The 25,076-nt window shown below is 42.1% G+C and overlaps 1 protein-coding gene across 4 annotated transcripts in view; it reads right to left on the minus strand.

Annotated features, from left to right (window-relative positions):
- Positions 1 to 12,479, minus strand: part of TFRC (transferrin receptor) — a 28,467-nt gene extending 15,988 nt beyond the window's left edge. The window contains exons 1-6 of one of the 4 annotated variants that reach the window (XM_025875929.2): positions 12,374 to 12,479; positions 5,128 to 5,189; positions 4,345 to 4,555; positions 3,114 to 3,327; positions 1,812 to 1,961; positions 1,529 to 1,631 (exon numbers count right to left, since the gene is read on the minus strand). In XM_025875929.2, coding sequence (XP_025731714.1) covers positions 1,529 to 1,631; positions 1,812 to 1,961; positions 3,114 to 3,327; positions 4,345 to 4,555; positions 5,128 to 5,163 — 714 coding nt within the window. In that variant the 5' untranslated portion in view covers positions 5,164 to 5,189; positions 12,374 to 12,479. Of the gene's footprint in view, positions 1 to 1,528; positions 1,635 to 1,811; positions 1,962 to 3,113; positions 3,328 to 4,344; positions 4,556 to 5,127; positions 5,190 to 10,677; positions 10,777 to 11,659; positions 11,679 to 12,373 lie in introns of those variants that run through there. The other 3 variants (XM_025875918.1, XM_073894884.1, XM_073894883.1) reach the window with 3 other exon arrangements.
- Positions 12,480 to 25,076: the final 12,597 nt, after the last annotated feature.

Here is a 25,076-nt window from a genome sequence, read left to right on the forward strand (position 1 = left end):
TCGCATTGACCTATTGACATTTAATCTCTTTTACATTGCTTCCAGTATTTTGGGAGAAGAGAAAAGCAAACAGAATATGATAAACAAAGAGACACATACCAATATAAATACTGTAGGCTAGCCCTGGCAGCACCAATTACATAAAGTTCCTAACATCTGAATGCTAGATAATTGAGGACATACATAGGAATGGGTCTTAACTGAAAGTTCTGATAATAAACCCGTGTGAAAACTGTTGAACACTATCTACTACAATAAAGTGACTTGCACAAATCAACTTTTAAATGTTTATAAAAGCTGTCTCATAATGTTCCTAAATTTTATTAACAGAGCTATAAACTGACATTGACAAGCAAATATCCAAATATAGAAAGCTTGCGGATGAACAAAAACCCTGTTTTTTTTTTTAATTAATTAATTTATTTGAGAGAGAGAGAAAGGGGGGGTTGGGAGGAGGGGGAGAGGGAGAGGGAGAGAGAGTGTCAAGCAGACTCCGTGCTCAGCATGGGGCCCCACACAGGGCTCAATCTCACCACCCTGAGATCAAGACCTGAGCTGAAACCAAGAGTCGGATGCTTAACTGACTGTGCCCCAGGTGCTCCCAAACCCTCAATATTCTTGGCCAGAAGTCCACCCACCTCCAAACCCCTAGCTTGTAGGTAGGCAGGGAAAGTGATATGGCACACGTAAGACTTCATCTGGCTGGGAAGGCATCCGTTAGATAGACCCCTGATATACAAACATGTTTTTTCACCTGAAAAACCTAGATAGATCTGTTTTTCAATTTCTGTAGTAGTTTGGCCATATTTGCCTAAATTTCAAAAGATCAAGCATTAAAAATTCAAGCTAAGACTAGACTCCAGCCAAGATGGTTACTTCTATCTGTCCCCACATGGTATCTTGATATTCACATTCTTTCAGCAAACACCACCCTGTGTCAGGCACTGTCCAGGGCTCTGTGACATAGCAGTACCTAAAGCCAACCTCTAGCCCTTCGTGTAGCTTACATGCTAGCATGGAAACAAATGTCAGGTGTGTCCCATGAAGAAAAATAAAGCAGGGTAAGGGGAAGTGATTGGAGGAAGGCCATTTTTAACAAGATAATCAAGGAAGACTTCCCTAAAGAAGGGAAGAAGTGGAGAAGAGATTTGCACAAAATGAGGAACAGGCCATGTTGGTATTTAAGGAAAGAGTGGGGCCGGCAGAAGGAAAGGTAAGTTTTATAAAGGCCTTGAGGTGGGAGCATGCCTGCGTTTCAGAGCTTGAGGAACACCCAGGGAAGCTGGGGAGGCCAGAGCACAGTGAAGGAGGAAAAGAGGAGGAGGATGACTTAGGGCCTTGCTGTCCTAGATGAGGACCTGGGATTTTACTTTCACTGTGGCATAGGAGGGTAGAGAACAAGAGCATCTCATGATCACTTTCATTTTACAAGTAAATTTACACCAAAATCGTAAGAAAAGTAACGACAAGGAGTTTCTGAGCTATTCAGTAGGGAAAAAAATCTCATGCATTGTTTTGCCTTACTTACAGTAACTGTCGCTGCCTTACTGTATGCCACGTAACCCTCAGGACTCTCCACCAGGTATACCATGCCACTGTCCGTGCCCACTATGGTCACCGAGTTTTGAGCACTGCTAAAAAAGATTAAGTTAAAGTGAAGCTGAAGCTAAGGACAACCTTGGGGAAAAAAATTAAATGGCTTTAATATATTTAGCATTTGACTTGCATTATTTACTTTGAAAGTCTCTGCTATATTAGCACACCTGAAAACAGCTATTTATAGAAAATCAGTTTACCATCTTTCAACATACCTGCTTTTGACCTGAATCTTAATAAAATGTTCATCACGCCAGATTTTGCTAAGTAGAAATGCACGGAACTGATTCTCAATGAAAAAAGCAAGGCTTTCATCTTTTTGAGATCCTGCCTCACGAGGGACATACGAATTTTCATTCAGCAGCCTAGAGGAAAAACCGTCACTGTTAAAGGAACTGAAATTTAATTTAAAATAAACAGTGAACTCAAATATCAAGCAAATTGTTTTAAAAGCATAACTCAATACTACTCATCATAGCTAAATTAACTGTGACCCAAAATTTCTGGGCTGACTAAAGACAAACTTAGAAAAAAAATGGCCAAATATCTGAAGGAATTTATGTCTTCAGCTTGTTAAAAACTCTTTATCCAAAGTAAAGTGGTCCTTCAGGAGCCCCATCCTAAGGGGGTACCTGCTTAGGGTAGTTTGAGGGGAAATGAGTAGTTTCCAAGAGATCTGTTGTAAGCAAAATGAAAGATAGTGTTACTGTTGGTGAACTCAAGAAGTACAGCTTTAATTTTCACCTACTTTGAAGCGAAACTACTCCTTGTTCTGACTTCCTACGTCTCATTGTAAATATATATAGATCATATAGATTTTTTTTTGTAAACTACACTCTCATTTTATCTATAATGCCTGGAATAGTATACAAAAAAGTATTCACTAGATGAAGTAAAAATGCCAAGATTCCTAAGCTAAGACTAAGAGAATTATTGTACCACTGCAACTGTAGGAAGCCAGCTAATAGGTGAAAGATGAATACATTCTTTACACAGAGTTAGCTAAGTGTCTACGGAAGATCTTAAAAACCAAAGGACAGAAACCTTAAGGACACGTCTTAGTGTATGGATTAATGAGAACAAGAAGAAATCAAAGAATACTAAAGACATGATATGTCTCTATATCAAGTCAGGCAGTCAAGTTAGTCCTGATCTAAAGAGCGAAGAAGGCTACTGATACCCTTGTGGATAGTAGCAAAGTTCAGCATGACTTACAAGGGGTTAAGATGAAAAATCAAAGCAGAAGAAAGTTTGACAGCAAGCAACAAGCTACAAAGAGCCTGATGACAAAAAGATCAAAGACCTACAAATTTTTTAAAGAAAAAGGACTGTCCTCACACTTCTCCCCATCCAACATAGTTTGAATTCACTAACTGTTTACCCTCCAGCTGAACACAGGAAGCCTCCCCTAACTCTAAGAGGGCTTTCCTCCAGACTGTCTGTTGTGTTGCACTGCTCTGAGTAACTGGTATTTGTTTAGGTACTGACATTAAATTTCTGAAGTAGCTCAAGCTTACCTGATGGTGGTGAGGAAGTTTGTGTTACTCAGTCTCTGTGACAACATTGTTTTGAGGTCCGCCCAAAATAAGCGAGAAGGAGTTTCAGGGAAGTACTCTTCAGTTTCGGAAGGTTCTGTTCCCTCTACCCCCAGAGGCCCCGTTCCTGATGGTCTCTCACACTCAGCTCTTGGTTCTACACGTTTACAATAGCCCAAGTAGCCAATCATAAAGCCTAAGGATAAAAAGTTTCATGGCTGAACTCACAGATTTTCCTTTATAATATATTCCCATAAGAACTGTTAATATTTTCAGCTAAGCCTTAAAAATACAGGTTTATTCAAATTGTAAGCAGTTTGAAAGTAAATAATGAATCTCAGTTTTGTTTAATTTTCAACCATTCAATCTAATAAATCATACAGTTGACTCCTGAACAATGTGGGGGGGTGGGTTTAGGGTGTAGACCACACACACAGTAAAAAATCTGCATATAACTTTGACTCTCCAAAAACGTAACTACTAATAGTCCACTGTTGACCAGAAGCCTTATGATGACATAAACGACTGATTAACATATATTTTGTATTTTATATGTATTATACAGTACATTCTTACAACAATACCTATCTTTTTCTTAACTTTTTCAGTATTTCTAGGCTACACAGGTGGTAAGTTTTTTCAAATTGTCACACATTTCCAAAAAATTTTCCAATATATTTACTGAAAAAAATCTGCATATAAGTGGGCCCACACAGATCAAGCCCATGTTGTTCAAGAGTCAAATGTATAAAAACTCTAAATAGTTACCTTTCCATTTTGGTTTTTTTTTTTCGTGCATTTAAATAATCTCTACACCCAACATAGGGCTTGAACTCATGACCCTTCCAAGATCAAGAGTCACATGCTCTATTGACTAAGCCAGCCACGTGTCTCTAAATAGTTACCTTCTTAAGATATGGGTAACTTTTCTTCCCAGAAGCCTTCCTTGAATCCTTAGGGCAAGTTTCTATGCTACAAATATCCTGTGAGTATTTCTAGTATAACATTTGCACATTACAACGAAATGATTCATGTGTCTTTCTCCCCCCACCAGGCTCAACTCAAGGCAGGCCTAGAATCTTCTTCATCATTGTATTCCTAGTGCCTAGCATAATGGCACATAAAAAGGTACAAAATAAGTTTGCTTGGCTGAATTAACACCCTTCCTAGAGTCAGGACAAGGAACATTTAAGTTTTGAATGGACACTCTTACCAATCAAGAAAAAGAGGACTACAGCAATAGTCCCATAGCACATAAATCCATTAAGCCTTTTTGGTTTTGTGACACTGGCATGATTACCCCTCACGTTATTGTCAACATTTTCTTCTTCATCTGCAGCTAGTTTCATCTCCACATGACTGTTATCACCATCTACTTGCCGTGCCAGACTAAACCGGGTATAGGACAATGGTTCTCCACCAAACTGAGGTTTGAAAAAAAGAGAGAAAGAAAGCATTATGAAAGAGAAGAAAGGGAAGAGGAACATTTACAAAAAGTTTGGCTGGGTACTGTACTTATTATTGGGCCATTATTAGGACTTGCTATATATTCTTAAGAAAAAAGAAGTTCCTCTTTCAAAGCGACATGCTTCCCTATGCCAGTTCTGTCCATGACAGATGAAGGCTAGATCACACACTGGCCTTCCTCTCACTCAGCCTTTTCATTCAGGGTGTCTGTTATGTATGTCTACTAACGTAGCTATGTATTTTGAACAGTGCTTTCTTCAGTTCCTCTTATCCACTTGGCTGTCCCCCTCCCAGCACACCCAAAAAACACCCTGGAAGTTCTTATAGGATTTTCCAAGTCCACTCTACTCAAGACTGAATATACCCTTCCTTTGTGGGATCAGTTACATCTCAAGACCACCGCTTCAACATAAACAAATACTTTATGATACCTTTGAATATTACTTCATGCTTACTGGGTGAGAGTCATTCTTGTATACTTCATATTCTCACAAACTGGTGACAAGAAATACAACCTAAAATATCTTACCAAGGTAGAGAATGCTGATCTGGCTTGATCCATCATTCTGAGCTGCCACACAGAAGAAGAGCCTAGTATTAAAACAGAAAATTAATATGCGACAGATACCACTATATCAGGTAAGTGAGGGCTTTTCATTATCATGCTGGATTATTATACATCAAATTTACTTTTAAATATGTTATCACCTTCTAGAAAGAGTCTTTAACAAAGATACTTAGTTTATAGGACAAGTAAATTTAGTGTAATCCTTGATTAGATCCTGAATTGAGGTGGGGTGCGGGTGGGGACAGGGACAAAGAATATTGTTGGGAGAAATAAATCTGAATACAAACTATATACTGGATAACAGTACTGCATCAATGTTAGATTTGGAGAGTGCGATAATGGTCTTCTGTTTTTGGAGGAGAATGCCCTTGTGCTTAGGAAATTAATGCTGAAGATTTCAAGAATGAAGTATCAGGGAGCCTGGCTGGCTCAGTTGGAGGAGCATGCCACTCTTGATCTCAGGGTTGTGAGTTCAAGCCCTATGTTGGGTGTAGAGATTACTAAAAAAAACTAAATGAACTTAAAAAAAAATAAAGTATCATAAATTCTATTGTTATTTTTTTTAAGATTTTATTTATTTGACACAGAGAGAGAGAGAGAGCACACAAGCAGGGGAAGCAGTAGAGGGAGAGGGAGAAGCAGGCTTCCTGCGGAGCAGGGAGCCCGATGTGGGGCTCGATCCCAGGACCCTGGGATCACGACCTGAGCTGAAGGCGGATGTTTAACCATCTGAGCCACCCAGGCGCCCCGCATCCTAACAGTTCAGTTTTAAAAAGTGTATAAGAAATAAAGCAAATGTGGCAACTGTTAATAACTGGTGAATCAGAGCAAAGGGTACATGGATATATATACTCTACTACTCTTTCAATTTTTCCTATAGGCTTGAAGTTTTTCAAAATTAAAAATGGGGGGGCACCTGGGTGGCTCAGTGGGTAAAGTGTCCAATTCTTGGTTTCAGCTCAGGTCATGATATCAGGGTCATGGGACTGAACCCCATGGTGGGAATCCACACTCAGCAGGGAGTCTGCCTGAGATTCTCTTCCTCCCTCTCTCTCTGCTCTTCCCCTCCCCCCCCAAAATAAATAATAAATCTTAAAAAATATGTGGGAAAAATTAGTTAGAATGCCACCCATGTTAAATAGATTTAAGTAACTGAATTTAGTAATCAAAAGAACAAATACAAAAGACAATAGACTAGCACCTGAAAAAAAAAAAAAAAACTACAGTAGAACTAAGCCAAGAATGGTCATGCTACAAAGACCAGTAACAAAGCATATCCAATAAAAATGAGCGAACACCTGATCCTTCTGAGTAAATGAACAGTTCTTACAAATGACCCGGAAGATCTTTGATGCAAAAAGAATAGACAAAAAAAGAAAAATAGAGTAGGCAGACAAAGAGGCCAATTATCTGAGATGTTACGTGTCTTGTTCAAGGCTGAAAACATAATCCAAAACTGAAGTTCAATGGATTACTGGGTTATAAAAATTGTGTTCTCATCTCCAGAAATTTAAGAAATTAATCTTAACCTTTGAATCACTATGTTCATGCCTAAAACTAATATAATATTGTATGTCAACTATACATCAACTCATCAATTAAAATAAGTAAATGACAACCATTTCATTATTTTTTTTTAGTTTTCCAGTCATCTCTACATCCAATGTGGGGCTTCAACTTACAACCCTGAGATCAAGAGTCACATGCTCTACCGACTGACTGAGCCAGCCAGGCACCCTGACAACCACTTTAAAAGTAAAAAACACCTCTGTAACCAAGAGAGTCCTATATTAAGTTAAAACACAGGTATCAACTGAAATCTGGATTTTTCTAATTAATTTGAGTGCCTCTAGATGTTTGAAAGTTATATTATGTTGAAATATATAAAATGGCCACTTATTTCATACTATTTTAAGGCTTTTCCTATACTACAATTACACTTACTGCACATTTAACATCCACATGGCACAAAGCAAACTGTAAGATACATGCAGATTGTAAAAGACAGTATATAAACTGGCAATTAGAAAAGTCTCCTATCAAAACCTATTAACAACAACAACAAAAATTTAATCCCCAAGTTTTAAAGACCAGAGCTAAGAAGTAAGAGATCATCTTAGAAGCACAGTCTCTTGCCCTATCTGGTACAAAAAATTTATCACTATCACTGCACCAGAACGGTACAAACCCAATCACTAAAACCAGAACTAGAAGACTCCACCCTGAACCAATTTTAATCACCCTTTTCTAGGAAAGAGCAGCTTTCAATTTTAATATTCTTCTGAATCAGCCATTCCTCAAGGTTTCTAGCTTTAAATTAATTTTGAGGCTAAAGTGACAACTTTTAAATATATGATCTAAGGATTTAAATAAATGACGATGAAATTAAATGATTGCAAGTCTGCATAAAGAAGGATATTAATAGAATATAATTATGATTTTGTATAATTAAAATCAAAATACATTTTTTACTGAGAAAACCAGTATGTTATTTCTATTTCAATACCTAGACACAAAATTAAGATTATAACATAAAAGAAATCAAGTTAGAGGAAAAAAACTGTGACCTAGGCAATTCCCATTTTAACCTCATAATTTAATCCCACATCTATGAAGAACATGATAATTCCATGATCTATAAAAGTTGTTCCTTAAGTTTTATATATAACAAATATGAATCATTCTTTCAAAATGACCTCACACACAGTAAAGCTCTGTATTTAAAAGAACCCCTTAATAAATTTCTTGCAACTGAAATCACTTTAATTTATGTGCTCTAAAAGCATGGGAGAAACTTTCCATACCAGTTATTACTGTCTATAAACAGGTAGTTATGTTAAAAGACATAAGGATATATGTATCGTGTACAGACTCCTGGTTTGGAGACACCCCAAAGTAGCTTAAGACCTCAGGGTAGTTACTGTATTTTAAAAAATTAAATAGAAATTAATGCCACATTTCCAGAAAGTAAGAATAAAACGATGTGAATTTAAAGAAGTTTAGGACTGTACTAGCTAGTACCTAACGCCAAACAACTTTTATATGGCTTATTTCAAGATATCACCACTGCTGATAATCTATAACAAGAGATAAACCAAACACCTTGATTTTTATACATATTAGCACCTTGTATATATTTAGTGCTCTCAGATAACTGGAAAACCTATTCAGTTTCTCACATTAATGAAAATTAAGCTAAGCAAAATAGAGCCCCCCATGTTTTGAACATGAAATGCAAAGAGGATCTGTAATGTGTTAATTGAGCCATGGGATGGAAGATAGGAAGTAGGCAAAGGTACTAGCTAGACAACAGTCCTAAACTTCTTTATAATTCGAATCGTTTTATTCCTACTTTCTGGAATGTGGCATTAATTTCTATTTAATTTTTTAAAATACAGTAACTACCTTGAGGTCTTAAGCTACTTTGGGGTGTCTCAAAACCAGGAGTCTGTACACAATACATACAGCTAAGGGTGGGGGGGATCATGTACCAAAATACACTGTCACCTGTGTATAAGATGCCCAAGACTGCTACTCCATTTTACCTGAAATAACACTAAACCACTTGTTTGTTATTATTGACAAGCCCACTTCCATTTAGAAAATGGACCATGGTTTCAAGTCCTTAGAATTGACATAAAAGGAATTTCCTCTGTTTTTGAGGCTCTGTTCTAGAGAATTTCACTACCTAATAACCAACTGCCCTCCACTTTCCCCAAAATGAAACAGAATCCAGCCCCTGCCTCTACTAACATTCTTTTCTTTGTTCTTGAACTTCGACTCCTTTCTTCCTGACTCAGCTCAGGGAACATCTTTAGGAAGGTTTTTCTGATTTTCCTGCCCTACACTTGATACAGATTTTACAAGAACTAGGGACGCCTGGGTGGCTCAGTCAGTTAAGTGTCTGCCTTCCGCTCGGGTTATGATCCCGGGGTCCTGGGATTGAGTCCCTCATCAGGCTCCCTGCTCAGCGGGGAGCCTGCTTCTCCCTCTACCCTCACCCCCTGCTCATGCTCTCTGTCAAATAAATAAATAAAATCTTTAAAAAAAAAAAAAAGAATTTACAAAGAATAACAAAGAATAAAGATATTTTATTTCTTAACAGCATTGGGGAATGCTTAATGTATATGAAGTTCATTTGTCATATCATTTGGAAATTACATAAAAAATATAATGAAAATCTTAGACCTGGAATCTTCTCCCATTCCTGCTACTATTCTGGTTTATCCTGGAACCATTGGGCAAAGCACAGATAGTAGGGAGGTTTTAAAAAGTAGAAAAACTGAGCCTGAATGGCTCAGTCGGTTGGGCCTCTGACACTTGGTTTTGGCTCAGGTCATGATGGGATGGGATCCCACAGGTGGGATTGCGACAGGCATCCAGCAGCCGATCTCTGAGCTCCGCTAAAGAGTTGGCTTGAGATTCTTTCCTTCTCCTCCTCCCTCTGCCCCTGCCCCCACTTGTGTGTGTTCTCTGTCTCTCAAATAAATAAATAAAATCTTAAGGAAAAAAAAAAGGCAGAAAAACTTTAAATGTTACCTGGTAGGGCTCCAAGTTCTTAAGCAATTGATTATGGATACCCGTTTTGCAAACTGTTTCCCTATTCATTTGCAGGTGAAAATGAAAAGGTTACATGAATTTACAAAGCTTCTGCAGAGCCCTCAGGACACATATAACTGTGTACACCCAGGATGACTTGTAAAGAGATGGACAAGGTCTCTCCTAGTTTTAAGGGTCTAAAATGAAAAGGCTGTGCGGTGTCTGGGAGGCTTAGTCGCTTGAGCATCTGACTCTTGGTTTCAGCTCAGGTCATGATCTCATGGGTAGTGAGACTGAGCCAGAGAGAGGCACTCAGCAGGGAGGCTGCTTGAAGATTCTCTCCCTCTGCCCCTCCCCCCAAATAAATAAATAAATCTTTTAAAAAAATGAAAAGGCCGTGGAGGAAAACAAGGAGAATCTTCATTTCTATTCAGCTTTCTGTAAAAAGACTGCCCAACTCAAAGGTCAGGACCACCTGAGGTCATTGCCATCTACCTGTATGGTATTCATCTGAGAGAGCCCACAAGAAGCACACAGAGAAGAGTTCCAAAAGGCCTCAGAGGATCATTTTTAACTAGATTTCACTGTTGTCCGATTCAAGTTTCATCAGGAACCTTGCTCCATTATAGATAAAGTACATTATCAGAGGCAAATAAGGGCAGAGTTAGGGCACAACTTAGGGCAGAGTCAGTGGAGTCGTTGTCTCTACCCAACAATCTTCAGCACAGGCTAACTTCACAACCATTACTTCACAAAAACATTCCACCAAAGAAAAATTACAGGGTGCTATGCTCTATGTAAATTTTTGGAAAATATTTCACATCAATAAAGTTTTTTTAATTCTAGGTCTTCTTGTGAAGTATACTGAGTTCATTATAATCCAAAACGGAGAAAAAACCCCAGCAGGGCCAACAAGTACTGTAGATAGCCTAACCTTGAGTTTTGCAATAGAAAACAACTTCGGGAAATCACCTTAAACGTCTTTGTCGGCTGGGTGATAGACATTGGGGAGGGTATGTGCTATGGTGAGCGCTGTGAATTGTGCAAGACTGTTGAATTACAGATCTGTACTTCTGAAACAAATAATGCAAGATATGTTAAGAAAAAAGAAAAAGAACAAGATAGCAGGAGGGGAAGAACGAAGGGGAGTAAGTCGGAGGGGGAGACGAACCATGAGAGACGATGGTCTCTGAAAAACAAACTGAGGGTTCTAGAGGGGAGGAGGGTGGGGGGATGGGTTAGCCTGGTGATGGGTATTAAGGAGGGCACGTTCTGCGTGGAGCACTGGGTGTTATGCACAAACAATGAATCACGGAACACTACATCAAGAACTAATGATGTATGGTGATTAACATAATAATAAAAATTTTTTAAAAAGTCTTTGTCAGTAAGGTCAACCCCCTCAGCTCAGCCGCAACTGAATCAGCATCTAGTATTCCAACTCATATCTAAGCCTAGAATAAAGGTATCAGGTATCCAAATACCTCTGAAAGAGGACAACTATCTCCTACTTCAATCCTCTTACCCCACCTCCCAGAAAAGAAAGCAAAGGCAATTAAGTTCCCTGAAAAATGTTAACCGAAGAGTCAAGTCACAAAATATTATTTTCTTACTTACCCTACCCACTACTACCTTAGAGAGCCATCCACTAGAAACACTAATACAATGGGCTTCTAAGGCATTTATCAATATAGCACAGCCTTTTCAGCCATATCGCTAATTTCCTGAAAGCAAAAGCCAATTCCAATCCAAACAGCTTTCACTTAGCCTCTAGACCATAGCTTTCACAAAGCACAAGTCTGATTATTTCTGCGTCTCCCACCTTACAACAAGGAGAGCCTAGCAATCAGAATAATCTTCGAGTCAGTACCTGCGGAGTTCAGGGGGCTTCTGCCTGGGGAAAACGGAGAACCCACACACAAGGCCAGCGGCACCGCTGAAGATCAGGACGTACCAGAGTTCAAACGCACGGCTTACACAAACTCCCATCAAATTCCCAGGACACACTAGTAACCGAGTCGAGGACAGTTCTGTCCCTTTCAGTAGTGAGACCAGGGCCCGCGTAGGCCCCGAGAGAGAAGGGCTACAAGCTCAAGGTCACCCATGCACCCCTACAGCAATTCCCTGCGGACACTTCCCGGAGCGGCCACGTGCTCCCCGCAGAGCGGGTCTACGCTGCGGCAGCGTGGCTCGCACTCCAGCGCCCGCGGCCTAGGGTTGTCCCACGAGGTCCCGCATCTTTTAAGGACGAGCTAGTGAGGACAAGGGATCCGGGTGGGCCTGAGGACCGGAAGCAGAACGGCGGGGTGAGAGCGACAGTGGGGTACCCCTCATCTCGCCCTCAGTGCCCTAACGGAGAAACCATTCGCCGCTCCGCGATCGAGACAAGGCGCAGAAAGGCAGAGAGGACAGCCCTTCTCCGCAGAGCGGCTCCACCTCGCTGCACCTGCAGCCCGCTCCCCGCGCCGCCGCGGCCCCTTCCAGACCCGCACACGGACCCCGCTCCATTCCGCCCGCCCCTCTTAGAAGTCGCCGCAGCCTCCCCGCGCCCCCCGCGGCTCCCGGACGCTGCTGGACAGCACCCAGCGGTCTCCCGTGCGGCCCCGCCCTGCCGGCTGAGGAGAGGCCAGGAGGGCCGGCGAGATTCTAGCTTCGCCGCGTCACTTACACAGACACCCCCTCCGGCCGCTGCCGCCAGAGCCACCAAAGGCCGAAGCTGACGCTCTCTGGGGGATGTTCGCCCCCAATCGGCTGTTTATAGCTTGGACCCACCCTCTTCCGACCCCCCCCTTCCCAGGCTTTGCGTCACTTCCTGTCTCACGTAGACCCAAGAGGAGCCCTGGAAATGGACTGCCTGGGGCGAGGGGTGCGCACGCACCGGCACTAGGACCCTCCGCCGCGGGGCGGGGCGGGGCGGGGCGTGGTCGGACAGAAAAGGCGCCAAGACTGCAGGTGCCGGGAGGAGCTGTGGGATGCGCGCACTGGCTTTCTCTTCGCCGCCTTCCGCTGTGGCGCGCGCCGGCCGCAGCCCTGCTACCCGGATCCCGCCGTCTAACCTTGACCGACCTCCAGGCCCTGCAGTGCAAAGGCAAATGGTGTTGGCGTTTACTCCTAAATGTTGGGTACATACACGGAAATAATTCCGTAAAGTGTATATCCTTGTTGGAATATTAGGTAGCCACTAACGCCATATTGTATATATTTTGCTGCCTCTGAAATATTTAGGATAAGCGAAAAGGAAAAAAATTAAAAGCAAAATGCAAATTTGTACATAAGATGTGTAAAAGCTGCACATGGACCAAGACTGGCACAGTGCTTTGCATAATGTTTAATGCAAGAAGGAATGAAAGGGAAAATAGAAACAAGTGAGATTTATTAGGGGGATAGAATTGTAGATGAACTTTTATGTTCATTGCCATTATTGTTATTACAGAGTTGTGCAGTGTATAACAAACAAAATAGGATTCTTGTCATTTTTTAAACTCTTACCAACATCCACCCCCTCTCCCCGCCTCTAGGCGGTAATTTGCAGTCCAGGGAGGGAGATTTGACGATTTTACAAACAGCTACAAAGCAAGAAAAGGATCCAGGGCCGTAAAAGGGTTACAGATAAAGCTCTTTCCAGGTCAGAGCCCCGAGGGACGCAGGACAGTCCTTTAAAATGCAAATCAGTTTCCTGGCTTCGGCCCCGGCTCTTTCCCCTATTCTGCGATATATTAGAGGAAATAACACGGGGTTTGCACACCGCCCTTCACTTTGGCCCAGTTCTAAAATCTCTCCCCAGGGAGAAATATTTTTAAATCTTATAAGCAGGAGCTTCGCTGCATCTTAGTGGATCTACAGGGAAAAAGTGAAATCGGCGAATGGGATGGATATGGATTAGCTGTGGAGGCGCTGCCTTGAAATTCAGACAATGGGCCCCCTGAGTCTCTTCTCCCTTTCCTTGACTGCTGGGATCTTTAACAATGCTAGAGTCTAGGTGAAAATCTTATAACCATATATGGAGAAATGGGCTTAGGAGACCACAGTCAGGAGGGAACCTATGAAAATCCAAATTAAAAAATTTACATTCACTGGTGCAGCCACTGTAGAAAACAGTATGAGGGTTCCTCAAAAAATTAAAAATAAAACTACCCTAGGGCCAAGTAGTGGCACTACTGGTATTTACCAAAAACTACAAAAACATTAATTCAAAGGGATACATGCACCCCAATGTTTATTGCAGCATTATTTACATCATTTACAATAGCCAAATTATGGAAGCGCCTCAAGTGTCCACTGATAGATAAATGGCTAAAGAAGATGTGGTGTATCTATACAATGGAATACTTTTTAGCCATAAAGAGTGAAATCTTGCCATTTACAACAATATGCTTAGAGCTAGAGAGTATAATGCTAAGGAAAATAAGTCAGAGAAAGACAAATACCATCTGATCTCACTCATATGTGGAAGTTAAAATACAAAATGAATGAGCAAAGGAAAAAAGAGAGGGAGAGACACACACACCAAGGCTCTTAACTATAGAGAACAAACTGATATTTGGGGGGGCAGGGGATGGGGATTAAAGAGTACACTCACCATGATGAAAAAAATAAAATAAAAAAAGTAACATGAAAAAAATTTACAGTCACTAAAATGAAACAATAAAGAAGACACTTTAAAGAGCATGTCAATTATATTTTTAATTTCATATCTTTTATTAGTAATAATGGAATGTAATTAAATTCCCTTTCCTATCCCTTTCTCCCTAGAAGCTTTGCAGGATCTCCCTCTTCTGCAATTTCAAGTAGATGAATATAAATTTCTCTTGCTTGGTTGCAGAATCTATACATTCTGAGAGACAATTCTGCTTTGTCTGGTATTCCAGACAAATGTTCAAATATTTTATTTTTTTAATCTGATTTTCATTGTTGTTGCCATTATTACATAGCTTTATCTCCCACTTCTGGAGACCCAATAATTTGGATGCTTGCAATGAAATAAGTTTTTGGTGACTAACCTTTATTTTTTATTTTTTAAAGATTTCATTTATTTATTTGACAGAGAGAGAGACAGCAGAGAGGGAATACATGCAGGGGGAGTGGGAGAGGGAGAAGCAGGCTTCCAGCCCAGCAGAGAGCCCAACACCAGGACCCTGTGATCATGACCTGAGCCAAGGGCAGACGCTGAACGACTGAGCCACCCAGGCGCCCCAGTAACTAACCTTTATTTAAACTATCTGGCAAACTGAAATGACTATTATTCAAGTTCCAGCGTTCTTCAGACAGTTACATTAAAGTCACACTAGAACTAAAATTCTTGCAGCTTGGGGGAAGGAACATTTTTTCCTCTGTCCTTCTAGGTTCTTTGGCTAGTAAGTTGTTATAAAACAGAGTAACGGGAGAAAAGCAAATGTAATTACAGATATATGGGAGCCCCACAAGAATATGAGACCCAAGGACAAGTCGGACAATTGAGGCTTATATGCCATCAGGAGTTAAGGAATAAGGTGGGGCCTGGGGATTTCAAACAGAAGACGATAATTCACAGGACCGTAAGAAGAGCAGATGTTTAGCAATTAAATGTTTGCCCTGCCATACTGATGGGTCATTCAGACAAAATTTATCTCTGGTCATAACTCTTATTCTGGGTAAAACCCCCAGTTTAGATTCTTCATGGTAGTTAGGGGAGGGGCAAACCTTTCTCTTGAGCCTGCAGGTCTCAGTTGCCTTCAGCTCAATGTAATCCACATGCCCAAATAGTATATTTTGGGGTCACATATTCTGCTTCCCTTCACATTCTTCCGAAAGGCACACACAAATTTTTTTTGAGTCATATATATCAGAATTTTACATAAAGGAAACTGGAGGTTGGAGAGGAACGTACAATGTACTTTCAAAAAAAAAAAAGCCCTTGAGGTCTGGGGGAAAGAGCACAGAGTCAAGGAACGGGAGTTCTCAAATTTCGTGAGCCTGGTATCAGCACTAAAATGGGACTGGGGCGCCTGGGTGGCTCATTGGTTAAGTGACCAACTCTTGATTTCTGCTGAGGTAGTGATCTCAGAGTTGTGGGGTTGAGCCCCATGTCAGACTCCGTGATCAGCAGGGAGTCTACTTCTCTCCCTCTCCCTCTGCCCCTCCCCTGCTGTCTCTCTCTCTCTCTCTCTCTCTAATAAATAAATAAATCTTTAAAACGGGATTAAAAATACCTGCATTGCAGAGTTTCTGTGGGTTTAAATGCAGTAAGACAATTGCAAGCTCCTAAAAACACACAGTAAACTGGCACATAGTAGAGACACCGGTCAGCATTGGTTGAGTCAGATGGGTGGGATGGAGCAGAGTCAGGCAGGAAAGTAACATGGAAGATGTCTGCAGACCAATATAGGATTTTAGGTTAATGAAGAGGAAGAAATAAGGTCTTCACCCTAGGAGAATGGCTTGCCTGAAGACTCCGAAGTGAGGATGAGCCTGTGGCATACCATAGTTTAAAGATCCTACTCTACAGAAATACCTGACAGTTACTTCCAGGGAATTATTGGTGGGAGAAGGGGTACAGGAGTCATCAGCTGGAAAATTCTCCCTTTCCCTTTTTTTCTTCACTTTTTAAATAAAAGCCAAAGTTTTGTTCTTTGGTAAAGGAGAAATTGCAGGAAAAAACAAACCAGAAAGCCATCCCAGCCTAGAAGTCAGCAACTGGCCTCAGAGTGGTTACCAATTGTGATGCAGAGACATGCGCTTAATGGCTCCATGCCTCAGTTTCCCCATTGGCCACATGGAGATAACATCCTTTTATTTCCTCCGCCAGTGAATGAAAAAGTGGAAAAGTTCCTTAAACCACATGGTTATGCAAATACAAGGTGCTGCTAGTTCAAAGCCCAAGCCAAGTGAGTAAATGTGGCCAGAGGGGGAGAAGCCTGGAAATGGTAAAGTTCTAAGTAACTATTGCTTAAGAAAAGGAAAACTGTCTTTAACGGCTTTCAAGGCCCTGATTCCAGAAAAAAAAAAAAAAAAGGACTCATTATTGATAATGGCTGAGACAAAAAGGTAATTAATTGCCATCATTATTAACATCTATTGTAGTAGTGTTGTGTGTTAGGCAAAGGCATGTAGGCAGATATGAAACAAATCTATACCCCTGAAAAGACAAAGTAGCTGGGGAAACAGAATTTATACTAAAGGACGGAGAACAAGGATGCAAATGTTAAATACAAGCAAAAATAAAAGTAAGCTGGGTACTGTGACAGCCACATGTCCAGACCTGAAAAGTTATATAAAGCTTTGGTGTGTCCACTAGGGCACACCTGTGGTTCTCTAAATCCTGTTCCAAATTATATGCCTATTTAGATTCAAGTTAATTTTTATGCTTAAATGTTTTTTAATAATCTATTTTCAATGCAAAAGTACAATGCATGTAAACACATTCTTCTCTGTAAGTCAGGCACAGATGCAAGAGGGAGCCTAGGCTGCTTGGCCCAGTAGATTAAAGTCAAAACATAAACCTCTCACCTTAGTTACAGACCAGGATCCTAGAAGGGGAAAAAAAAAAAAAGGTGAGAGGGGGAGGCATTGTAAACCCAAACCTACAAGATGATGCAAATTGGAGGTGGGAGGTTTTTAGTTTTAGTATTTTGTGTCTTCCATTTAAAAACTTTGATCTGTTTATGTTATGTATATTTTATCACAATTTTTTTTAAAAAACCACATTAATATGCCAACTCAGTAATAGTAGATCCAAAACCATTTACTCTTTCTGGGGTCCGTTCTATGGTCCAAATGCTAAATGGGTCTATTAAGGTCAAATATTTTTGATGGCACTCGATGGTAAAACATCCATTTTACTTCACAACTCAGTATACGTGTGTGTATATGTATGGTGTATTCACATGAAATAAGAGTTTCATGAAATAATATCTTTGCTAGTGCAAAACACTCTGGAATTTTCCATTTAATTTTTAAAATGCTGATTTCAACCCATGAAATTGATTTCTCAATGGGCTGTGACCTGTGTTGGAAAACCAAAGTCGGAGGCCATGTCCTGTCTCAGAGCACAAGTCTTGTTAGTGAACAGGACAAATGACTTGTTCAAAGTTAAATTTCAACTCCCAAGGTTTCTCCCTGTTACTTTGCCCACTGTTTCAACTTTCTACCACCCTACACTTCAGCAAATATTGATTGAAGTTTTATGAGTTGGGAGGCAGAGTTAGAAAACACAGATAACATCTTTTCAAATGCTTTCAAATCTGGCACACACTTTGGTCAATCACTGCAGAACTCTGCCTGTCACGCAGTAGGTCCTCACAGCAACCACCCCAGAAGCCACTGGAACCTACATTCGACTCTGACCACAACTCCTATTTGACAAACTGTATCCATTTTCTTTACTTTGGAATCCCTAAGCCTAGGGCAATCACTTTAGGATCAGAATCATAAAATAAAAATGTGGGCCTCTGCACATTGGAACAGGATGCATTCCACAGAATGGAGGTGGACTGTCAGCTCACATATTTGAGTTTGGTACTATTTTCCATTTTCCTTTGCATTTCTTTTCTTTTTTTCTTTTAAAAATGTACTTGGGAACCATCAGTTTCCTGTCCTAATACTGCTGACTAAATTATTTTTTTGCTTCTCCTGTACTAAAAGGAAGCTTACGTAGGAGAACATAGAACAAGAGCAATATCCAGGTTAATACAGAAGAGTTTGCCCCTATTTTATAGCAAGTTGGCAAAAGTTACTCAGGGCAAGGAAAGAAGCGTAATTAATTTTTAAATTGATTATAAGGACATTTATGCCAATGAGTACAACGGTCTCAGTTGGAGTTTTGAGCAGGATATGAGGTTCTATTTCGTTTCATCTGGGCAAAATAGAACTATGAGTTTGGAAGGAAATTTAACTCTTATACCATCCCTGACCTATAATAGATGTTCAGTAAATTTACGTTGAATTCACTGAACAAAATCCCTCTACTTCGCCCTACCAAGTGCTTATCTAGCTTCTCTTAACCTTTCCAATGAGGGAAAATCTATCGCTTCCCAAGGCAGAGAGCTTTGAATAGTTCAGATGGTTAGAAAGCTTTTCCTTGCATTAAACTGAATTCTTTCTCCCTCTACTTTATAAATTTGTTATTGCTTGTGCACTCATGTCCACAGCTGTCTTCTTTTCTTTGACTAAATATGCTAACCCCTTCTAAGGACTACCACAGGACACAATTCCGCATCTCCCCACCCGCTGGTCACTTTGGAAGTGTGGTTTGCCCAATCTAGGTGGAACAGGGTCACATTCTTCTGTTCTAGAGGCTACAGCCTTTACAAATGCCATCTGCCACCCCATCCACTACCCTAACAGTCACTGCATGTTGTGAACTCATGTTGAACTTTCAACAGGGTTCAATGGGAACAGATTGGCCGTTGGAACAGAGAGACCTGAGTTCAAAATCTAGTTTTGCCATGTACTAGCTAATTGTACTAGTAGGCCGTATTTGCCCTCATTTCCATGGATAATGTGATATCCAGATATTGTTGCAGTCTGATACGCTGTACATAGACTGCCCCAGTATATCACCAGCCTAGCCAGGTCAAGCCTCACCTTCTTGGCTGGGAACACCCTTGCCATTAGCACTAAATGATAACAGAAGGTAACAGCTAAGATTTCCTGAGCATCTACGGATGCTGCGAACAATTCTAATCCTTTTATAGTATTAGTTCACATGATCCCCACAACAATCCTTAAAAATAAGAATTAATATTATCCCCATTTTCCAGGTGTGAAAAATGACATTATACAGAAGTTAAAAAATTTGCCCCAGGTCATAATGGCTAGTAAGTGGTGATAACCAGAATTCAAACCTAGGCAACCTAGCTTCCGAACCCAGCCCTAAAAAACCCCACTCTACTATCTCTTTATGAATCTAATCATGGCACAGACTGACTTACACGTAGCACTTCAGACTTGTCCCTAAGGCAGAATCTTTATTAAAAGAGGTTCAGAGGGGCACCTGGGTGGCTCAGTTGGTTAAGTGTCGGCCTTCAGCTCAGGTCATGATGTGGGGGTCCTGGGATCGAGCCCCACATTGGGCTCACTGCTCAGCCAGGACCCTGCTTCTCCCCTCCCCCGCTTGTGTTCTCTCTCGCTTCTCCCTCTGCCTGCCACTCCTCCTGCTTGAGCTCTCTCTCCCTCTCTGTCAAATAAATAATAAAATCTTAAAATAAAATAAAAGAGGTTCAGAGATTGTCCAAGTAGGACAATTTGAGAAGATCCAGTTTGGGGGATCCACTTATTTTTCATTTCAGCTTTAATTGTATTTCAAAGTTTGGATTCATATTCAGGTTGAGGAAGAAATCTCAGATATTCTAAACACAAGATTTTGTAGTGTAACATGCTCCAGACAATCAGGTACATGTTTAACAGAATTGCAGTGTGTTCATATTGTCCTTCCAAGATCCTGGTTTGTTTGTTTGTTTGTTTGTTTGTTTTAAAGATTTTATTTATTCATTTGACAGAGAGAGAGAGAGAAAGCACAAGCATGCAGAGCTGCAGAGGGAGAGGGAGAAGCAGGCTCCCCACGGAGCGGGGCCCAATGCGGGGCTCCATCCCAGGACCCTGGGATCATGACCTGAACAGAAGGCAGACTCTTAATGACTGAGCCACCCAGGTGCCCCAATCCTGGTTTCTTTAAATTCTCCCAACCTATACTACCTTCTAAAGGAGAGTTACTGAATTAAACGAGTTATATTAACTTTGTTTCCAAAATATCAGTGAGTCAGTTTAGTTTTTCTTATGTTCATCTTCCTCCTTTCAACATCTGTAGTTTGCAATTCTTTCACGTGTATTTGAGTTTCTCTTCCTCTATGGTGTACATCTGGCATCTTAAACAATAATACTTCTGATAAACTGTATGCCATACGGCCAAACATTGCCTAAATTGAGGACTTTTTTAAAAAGGCTAAAAAGAGGCCTTTGAATGAACATCAGGGCATGCTGAGTGGCTGTTGATGTAAACAGGGGAAATGAACATATGTGTAAAGAAAGCACTTGCAATCAGATGATTAAATCTAAATTCCAAGTCAGCAAATCCAGTGTTCAGGAAAAATGTCATATCATCAGAAACTTTTTGGTTTCTTCAGCTTAATAGACATAAGTATAGACAAATGTGCCCTTGGTTTGGAAAATGATTCTGCCAAAGTTTTTATTTCTCGTACATGGAAATGTGGGCAAGGAGGCAACCTTTTGGTGGTTACAATGAAGGATCACAGGGAGAAAGGCAGGCAGGAACAAGGGGCCCCCTGTTCTAAGAAGAAACTACCCTTAAAAGGAAAAAGACCCCATCCAGTTATTGTAGGCTTTACTCAGTGCCCCAGCTTTAAGTCTCCCTATTAGGAGGACTTACGTACAACTTGAATGTGACAGAAAAGAAGGGAATGGTCTTCGGCGTCCTAACCTAGGCCCAGGGGCCAGTGGGATATTTAAACAAAGAGCTTGATCTGGTGGCACTGCCCTCTAGATCCCCCTACGAAACACCACCCTGAAAGGAGCCTTCCATCCTTCCCCCGCCTTTCCCCCCATAGGTAGATGACAAAAACCTGACTGAGCGACAGGCGCCAGGGAGGGTTAATCAGATTAAAACAGCCCACACAAAGAGCCCATAAAACCCCTTAGATTTAAATACCAAATTGGCAGCCCTCTGGGGTCCCCTCCCTCTTCTCGGGAGCCTTGTACTATCCCTCAACAAACTTTGCTTTGCTGCCCACCACTCTTTGTCGGGTCTACCTCTTCATTCTTTGAAGGGGCATGACCAAGAACCGTGGGCACTAAAGGAAAAGAAATCCTGCGACGGTTACATCTGTGAGGGCTGGCCTGGTGTCCCCCAGTTCATCTCACACGGTCTCCTAAATGGCAGGGAAACTGTGTCCTGGAGCAAGGTTTCCAGAGCTAGAGTTCCCATGTGTCTGGCAGTCTACTAACATTCACTGAGCCCAGACCCTGTCCAGGGGCTGGGCTGGGTGCTTGTGCTGTGTCACCGTATCTCAGCCTCCCAACCATCCTCTGAAATAGATACCATACCCATTTTGTAGGTGAACAAGTGGAAGTGTGAAGAATCAGAACAATTGGCTTCAAGTGCCACATATTTTATTGTTATTATTAAGATTTTATTTTTAAGTAATCTCTACACCCAACGTGGGGCTCCAACTCACCACCCTGAGATCAAGAGTCGCATGCTCCATCGACTGAGCCAGTCAGGAGCCCCAAAGTGCCACAATTTTTTTTTAAAGATTTTATTTATTTATTCATGAGAGACAGAGGGGGAGAAAGAGAGAGAAGCAGGCTCCCAAGGAGCAGGGAGCCGGATGCGGGGACTCGATCCCAGGACTCTGGGATCATGACCTGAGCCAAAGGCAGATGCTTAACCATCTGAGCCACCCAGTCGCCCCAAAGTGCCACAATTTTTAAATGGCATAGCCTAGCTTGAAATCTTTGAGGTCTTCTGTCTTAAAACCACCTTTCACTATATCTCAGGTTGGAATTTTGAAATACTGTCCAGCAGGCAGCTGGTTGAAGCTTTGTGTCCCGAGTAGAGTAATTTACTGCCAGGCTCCAGGCTGGACCTTATAACCATACCCATCTTTGGAAAGTTTGAGTCTGGTTTATAACTGAATATGATGTTACTGGCACAAAATAAAAGACGCCAAAATAGGGGAAAATTTTTTTTAAAGATTTTATTTATTTATTTGAGAGAGAGAGAACGATAGCAAGAGAGAGCACAAGCAGGGAGAGGGAGAAGCAGGCTCCCTGCTGAGCAGGGAGCTGGACGTGGACGTGGGACCCAGGACCCCGGGATCATGAACTGAGCCGAAGGCAGACACTTAACCAACTGAGCCACCCTGGTGCCCCTAAAAGACCCCAAAATATAAAGACAAGCTCGCTAGGTATGGTGTGTCTGGGATAACTGTCTCTCAGAAGGCTTCCTAGAAGTAACCTATGCTAGAGTGAGATTTTGAGTTTGCTTAACTAATGACATGAAGGTCCACAGCCCACAACCAGGTAAGCAAAAAGCAGCCAAGCTAAAATGTAGTCATGAGAAACCACCTCTAAACCTCCTAAGATTACTGCTCCTGAGACGGGATTCAAACAAAGAAGCATTTGAAGGGACCCACGGGCTTGTGTAATAAAAGTTCAACCCAGGACTCAAAGGTAAGCAATGGCAGCGGAGAGCTCCAAAGGCAAAGAGAACCCAGGGAACGGGAGGCATTTCTGCTGAGCTCAGGGCCGTCCGCATTTCAGGCGGAGATCCAAGGTCCTGCCCTGACTTTATTAAGGGAAAGGCGGGTTCCCTGCAGGTGCTGAGATAAATCAAACTGCAGTGAATTTTGAGATCCACGCAGAGCCTAGACTCTAGCCTGGGGATTCTTAAACTTCAAAGTGCCTAAGAGTCTCCCGGAGGGTCTTTTAAAATGCAGATTCTGACTCAGAAGGTCCCAGGGAATGGGGGGGTGGGGGGCGGCTGTGACTTGACTGTGTATTTCTAACAAGCTCCCGGGTGAACGCCCAGGCTGCCGGGTTTTAGAGCACGTCTGAGTAGGTGGTAGAGGAAAGGGAGGTTTTCATTAAGCGTGTCTCCAGCACGCCGCACAGGCAGAGCGCGCAGTGTGGCCAGCTGGCTTGAGAGTGGTTTCTACTTGGTTGCTGTTTTTCTGTCACTGTAGTGGCCTATATTTTCCAAAGCTTGTCAATGGACAAGGGCAATTCCTGGGGCTATCACAGCTTCAATAAGACAGCCTCGAAGACCACTCAGCTCCTTTGCTGGGACTCCATGATTGCCAAACAACCCATTCATCCTAATTCTTGAGTGGACACTAGGCTCCAGTGCAAAAATTCGACCTTGCCAGCTCTAAGGCCCAGTGAAGCGGTGTTTTGTGCCCTTGGGTAGCAGATTGCCTCATGACCATGGGTGAACTGAAAAAAAATTGAGTTCCTGAAACTGAAGTAGAGGAATGACCTCTTGTGAACTTCACTGAGTGCTCCAGGGAAGAACGGATGGCTAGCCAGTCCCTGCAGACTGCCAAAGGAAACTCCCTCTCCTGCAGACCCAGCCGGGGCTGGGGCTAGGATTTTTCAAAAATGATCAAACACCACCATGAATCCCCCCCCCACCCCTTCAAACAAACAAACAAACAAACAACAACCCTTACTGAGAAACTAAAGGGAAACAAATACTAAATCACTCCTCCCTGCCCCCCTCCAACCCATTCACACACTCACAAGAAATGAAACAGCCCACAGAGCGTGCATTTGGAAACGTAATTCTGGAGTCTAGTTAAAGGTTGGCTGGAGTGGGGCGCCAGCCTTGACCTGCTTCCTCTTCTTCACCTCTCTGAGGAGGAAGAGGGAGGTGGCTTCTGACAAGGGCACTCACGCTTGGAACGGCAGGGGGCTGGTCTGGGCACAGTGCAGGTGGCGTTGTGGCCCTTGCCTGGGAATGGTCTCTCGAGACTATCCTTTCTGCCCGGGGTCGCCTGGACCTGAAGCGCCCCTGGCCCACCGAGGTCCTCAGAGACTGAGCCCGCAGACACTGTTTCAGCCTGTCTGGGTATCTTTGGGCAGTTAGCTCCTGGAAGGCCAGCCCTTGCCCTGACCCACTTCTCTCTGGCTATGTAGCACAGCCACTGGACTGGGTCATGAAGAGCCCTAACCCAGCATCCTGCCTGAGTGGCAAGGGGCACTGGCATGGGCTTGTCTGCCTGGTTTCAGCTCCCTCTGCAAGAAAGACTATATTACTTCGTCCTGTTTCTTTTCTCTTTTTTTGTAATATTATTTATTTATTTATTTGAGAGAGAGAGAGTGAGCGAGAGAGAGACCACAAGTGGGGGCAGCAGCAAAGAGAGAGGGAGAAACAGACTCCCCACTGAGCCGGGGGCCTGATGAGGGGCTCAATCCCAGGACTCCAGGATCATGACCTGAGGTAGATGCCATGAAAGTAGATGCCTAACCCACTGAGCCACCCAGGCGCTCTCCTCATCCTGTTTCTAATCCTGAGCCTGCTTTGGGCCATCTGTCGAGTCCTTATTCCCTGTCTGAAGGATACTTCTCATTTTCCATTCGTTCACAGAATAGAGAGAACCAGTCTGTCAATAAGTAAGCCTTTATGGGTTCATCTTCTTTATGGCGTATTTAGTGAATGTTTATGGGGGATCTACTGTGGGTCAGGCACCGTGCCAAGCACTAGTGACAAAGAGCTGCTTCAGAATGCTTCCCTTGAGTTCTATCTGATCATTTATCCATCTTCCAGAAGCCTATTATTCCACTTCTACAGCACCAAAAACCTTTGAAATGTTATGAAAAGCATCCTTGTTTCATATTTGGGTACCACTTAAAACAGACAAATGGCTAGTACAGCGGAT

This window comes from Callorhinus ursinus, unplaced genomic scaffold (assembly GCF_003265705.2).
Source record: "Callorhinus ursinus isolate GAN/ISIS: 27379988/994484 unplaced genomic scaffold, GSC_fseal_2.0 scaffold1, whole genome shotgun sequence".
Classification (NCBI taxonomy): Eukaryota; Metazoa; Chordata; class Mammalia; order Carnivora; family Otariidae; genus Callorhinus; species Callorhinus ursinus.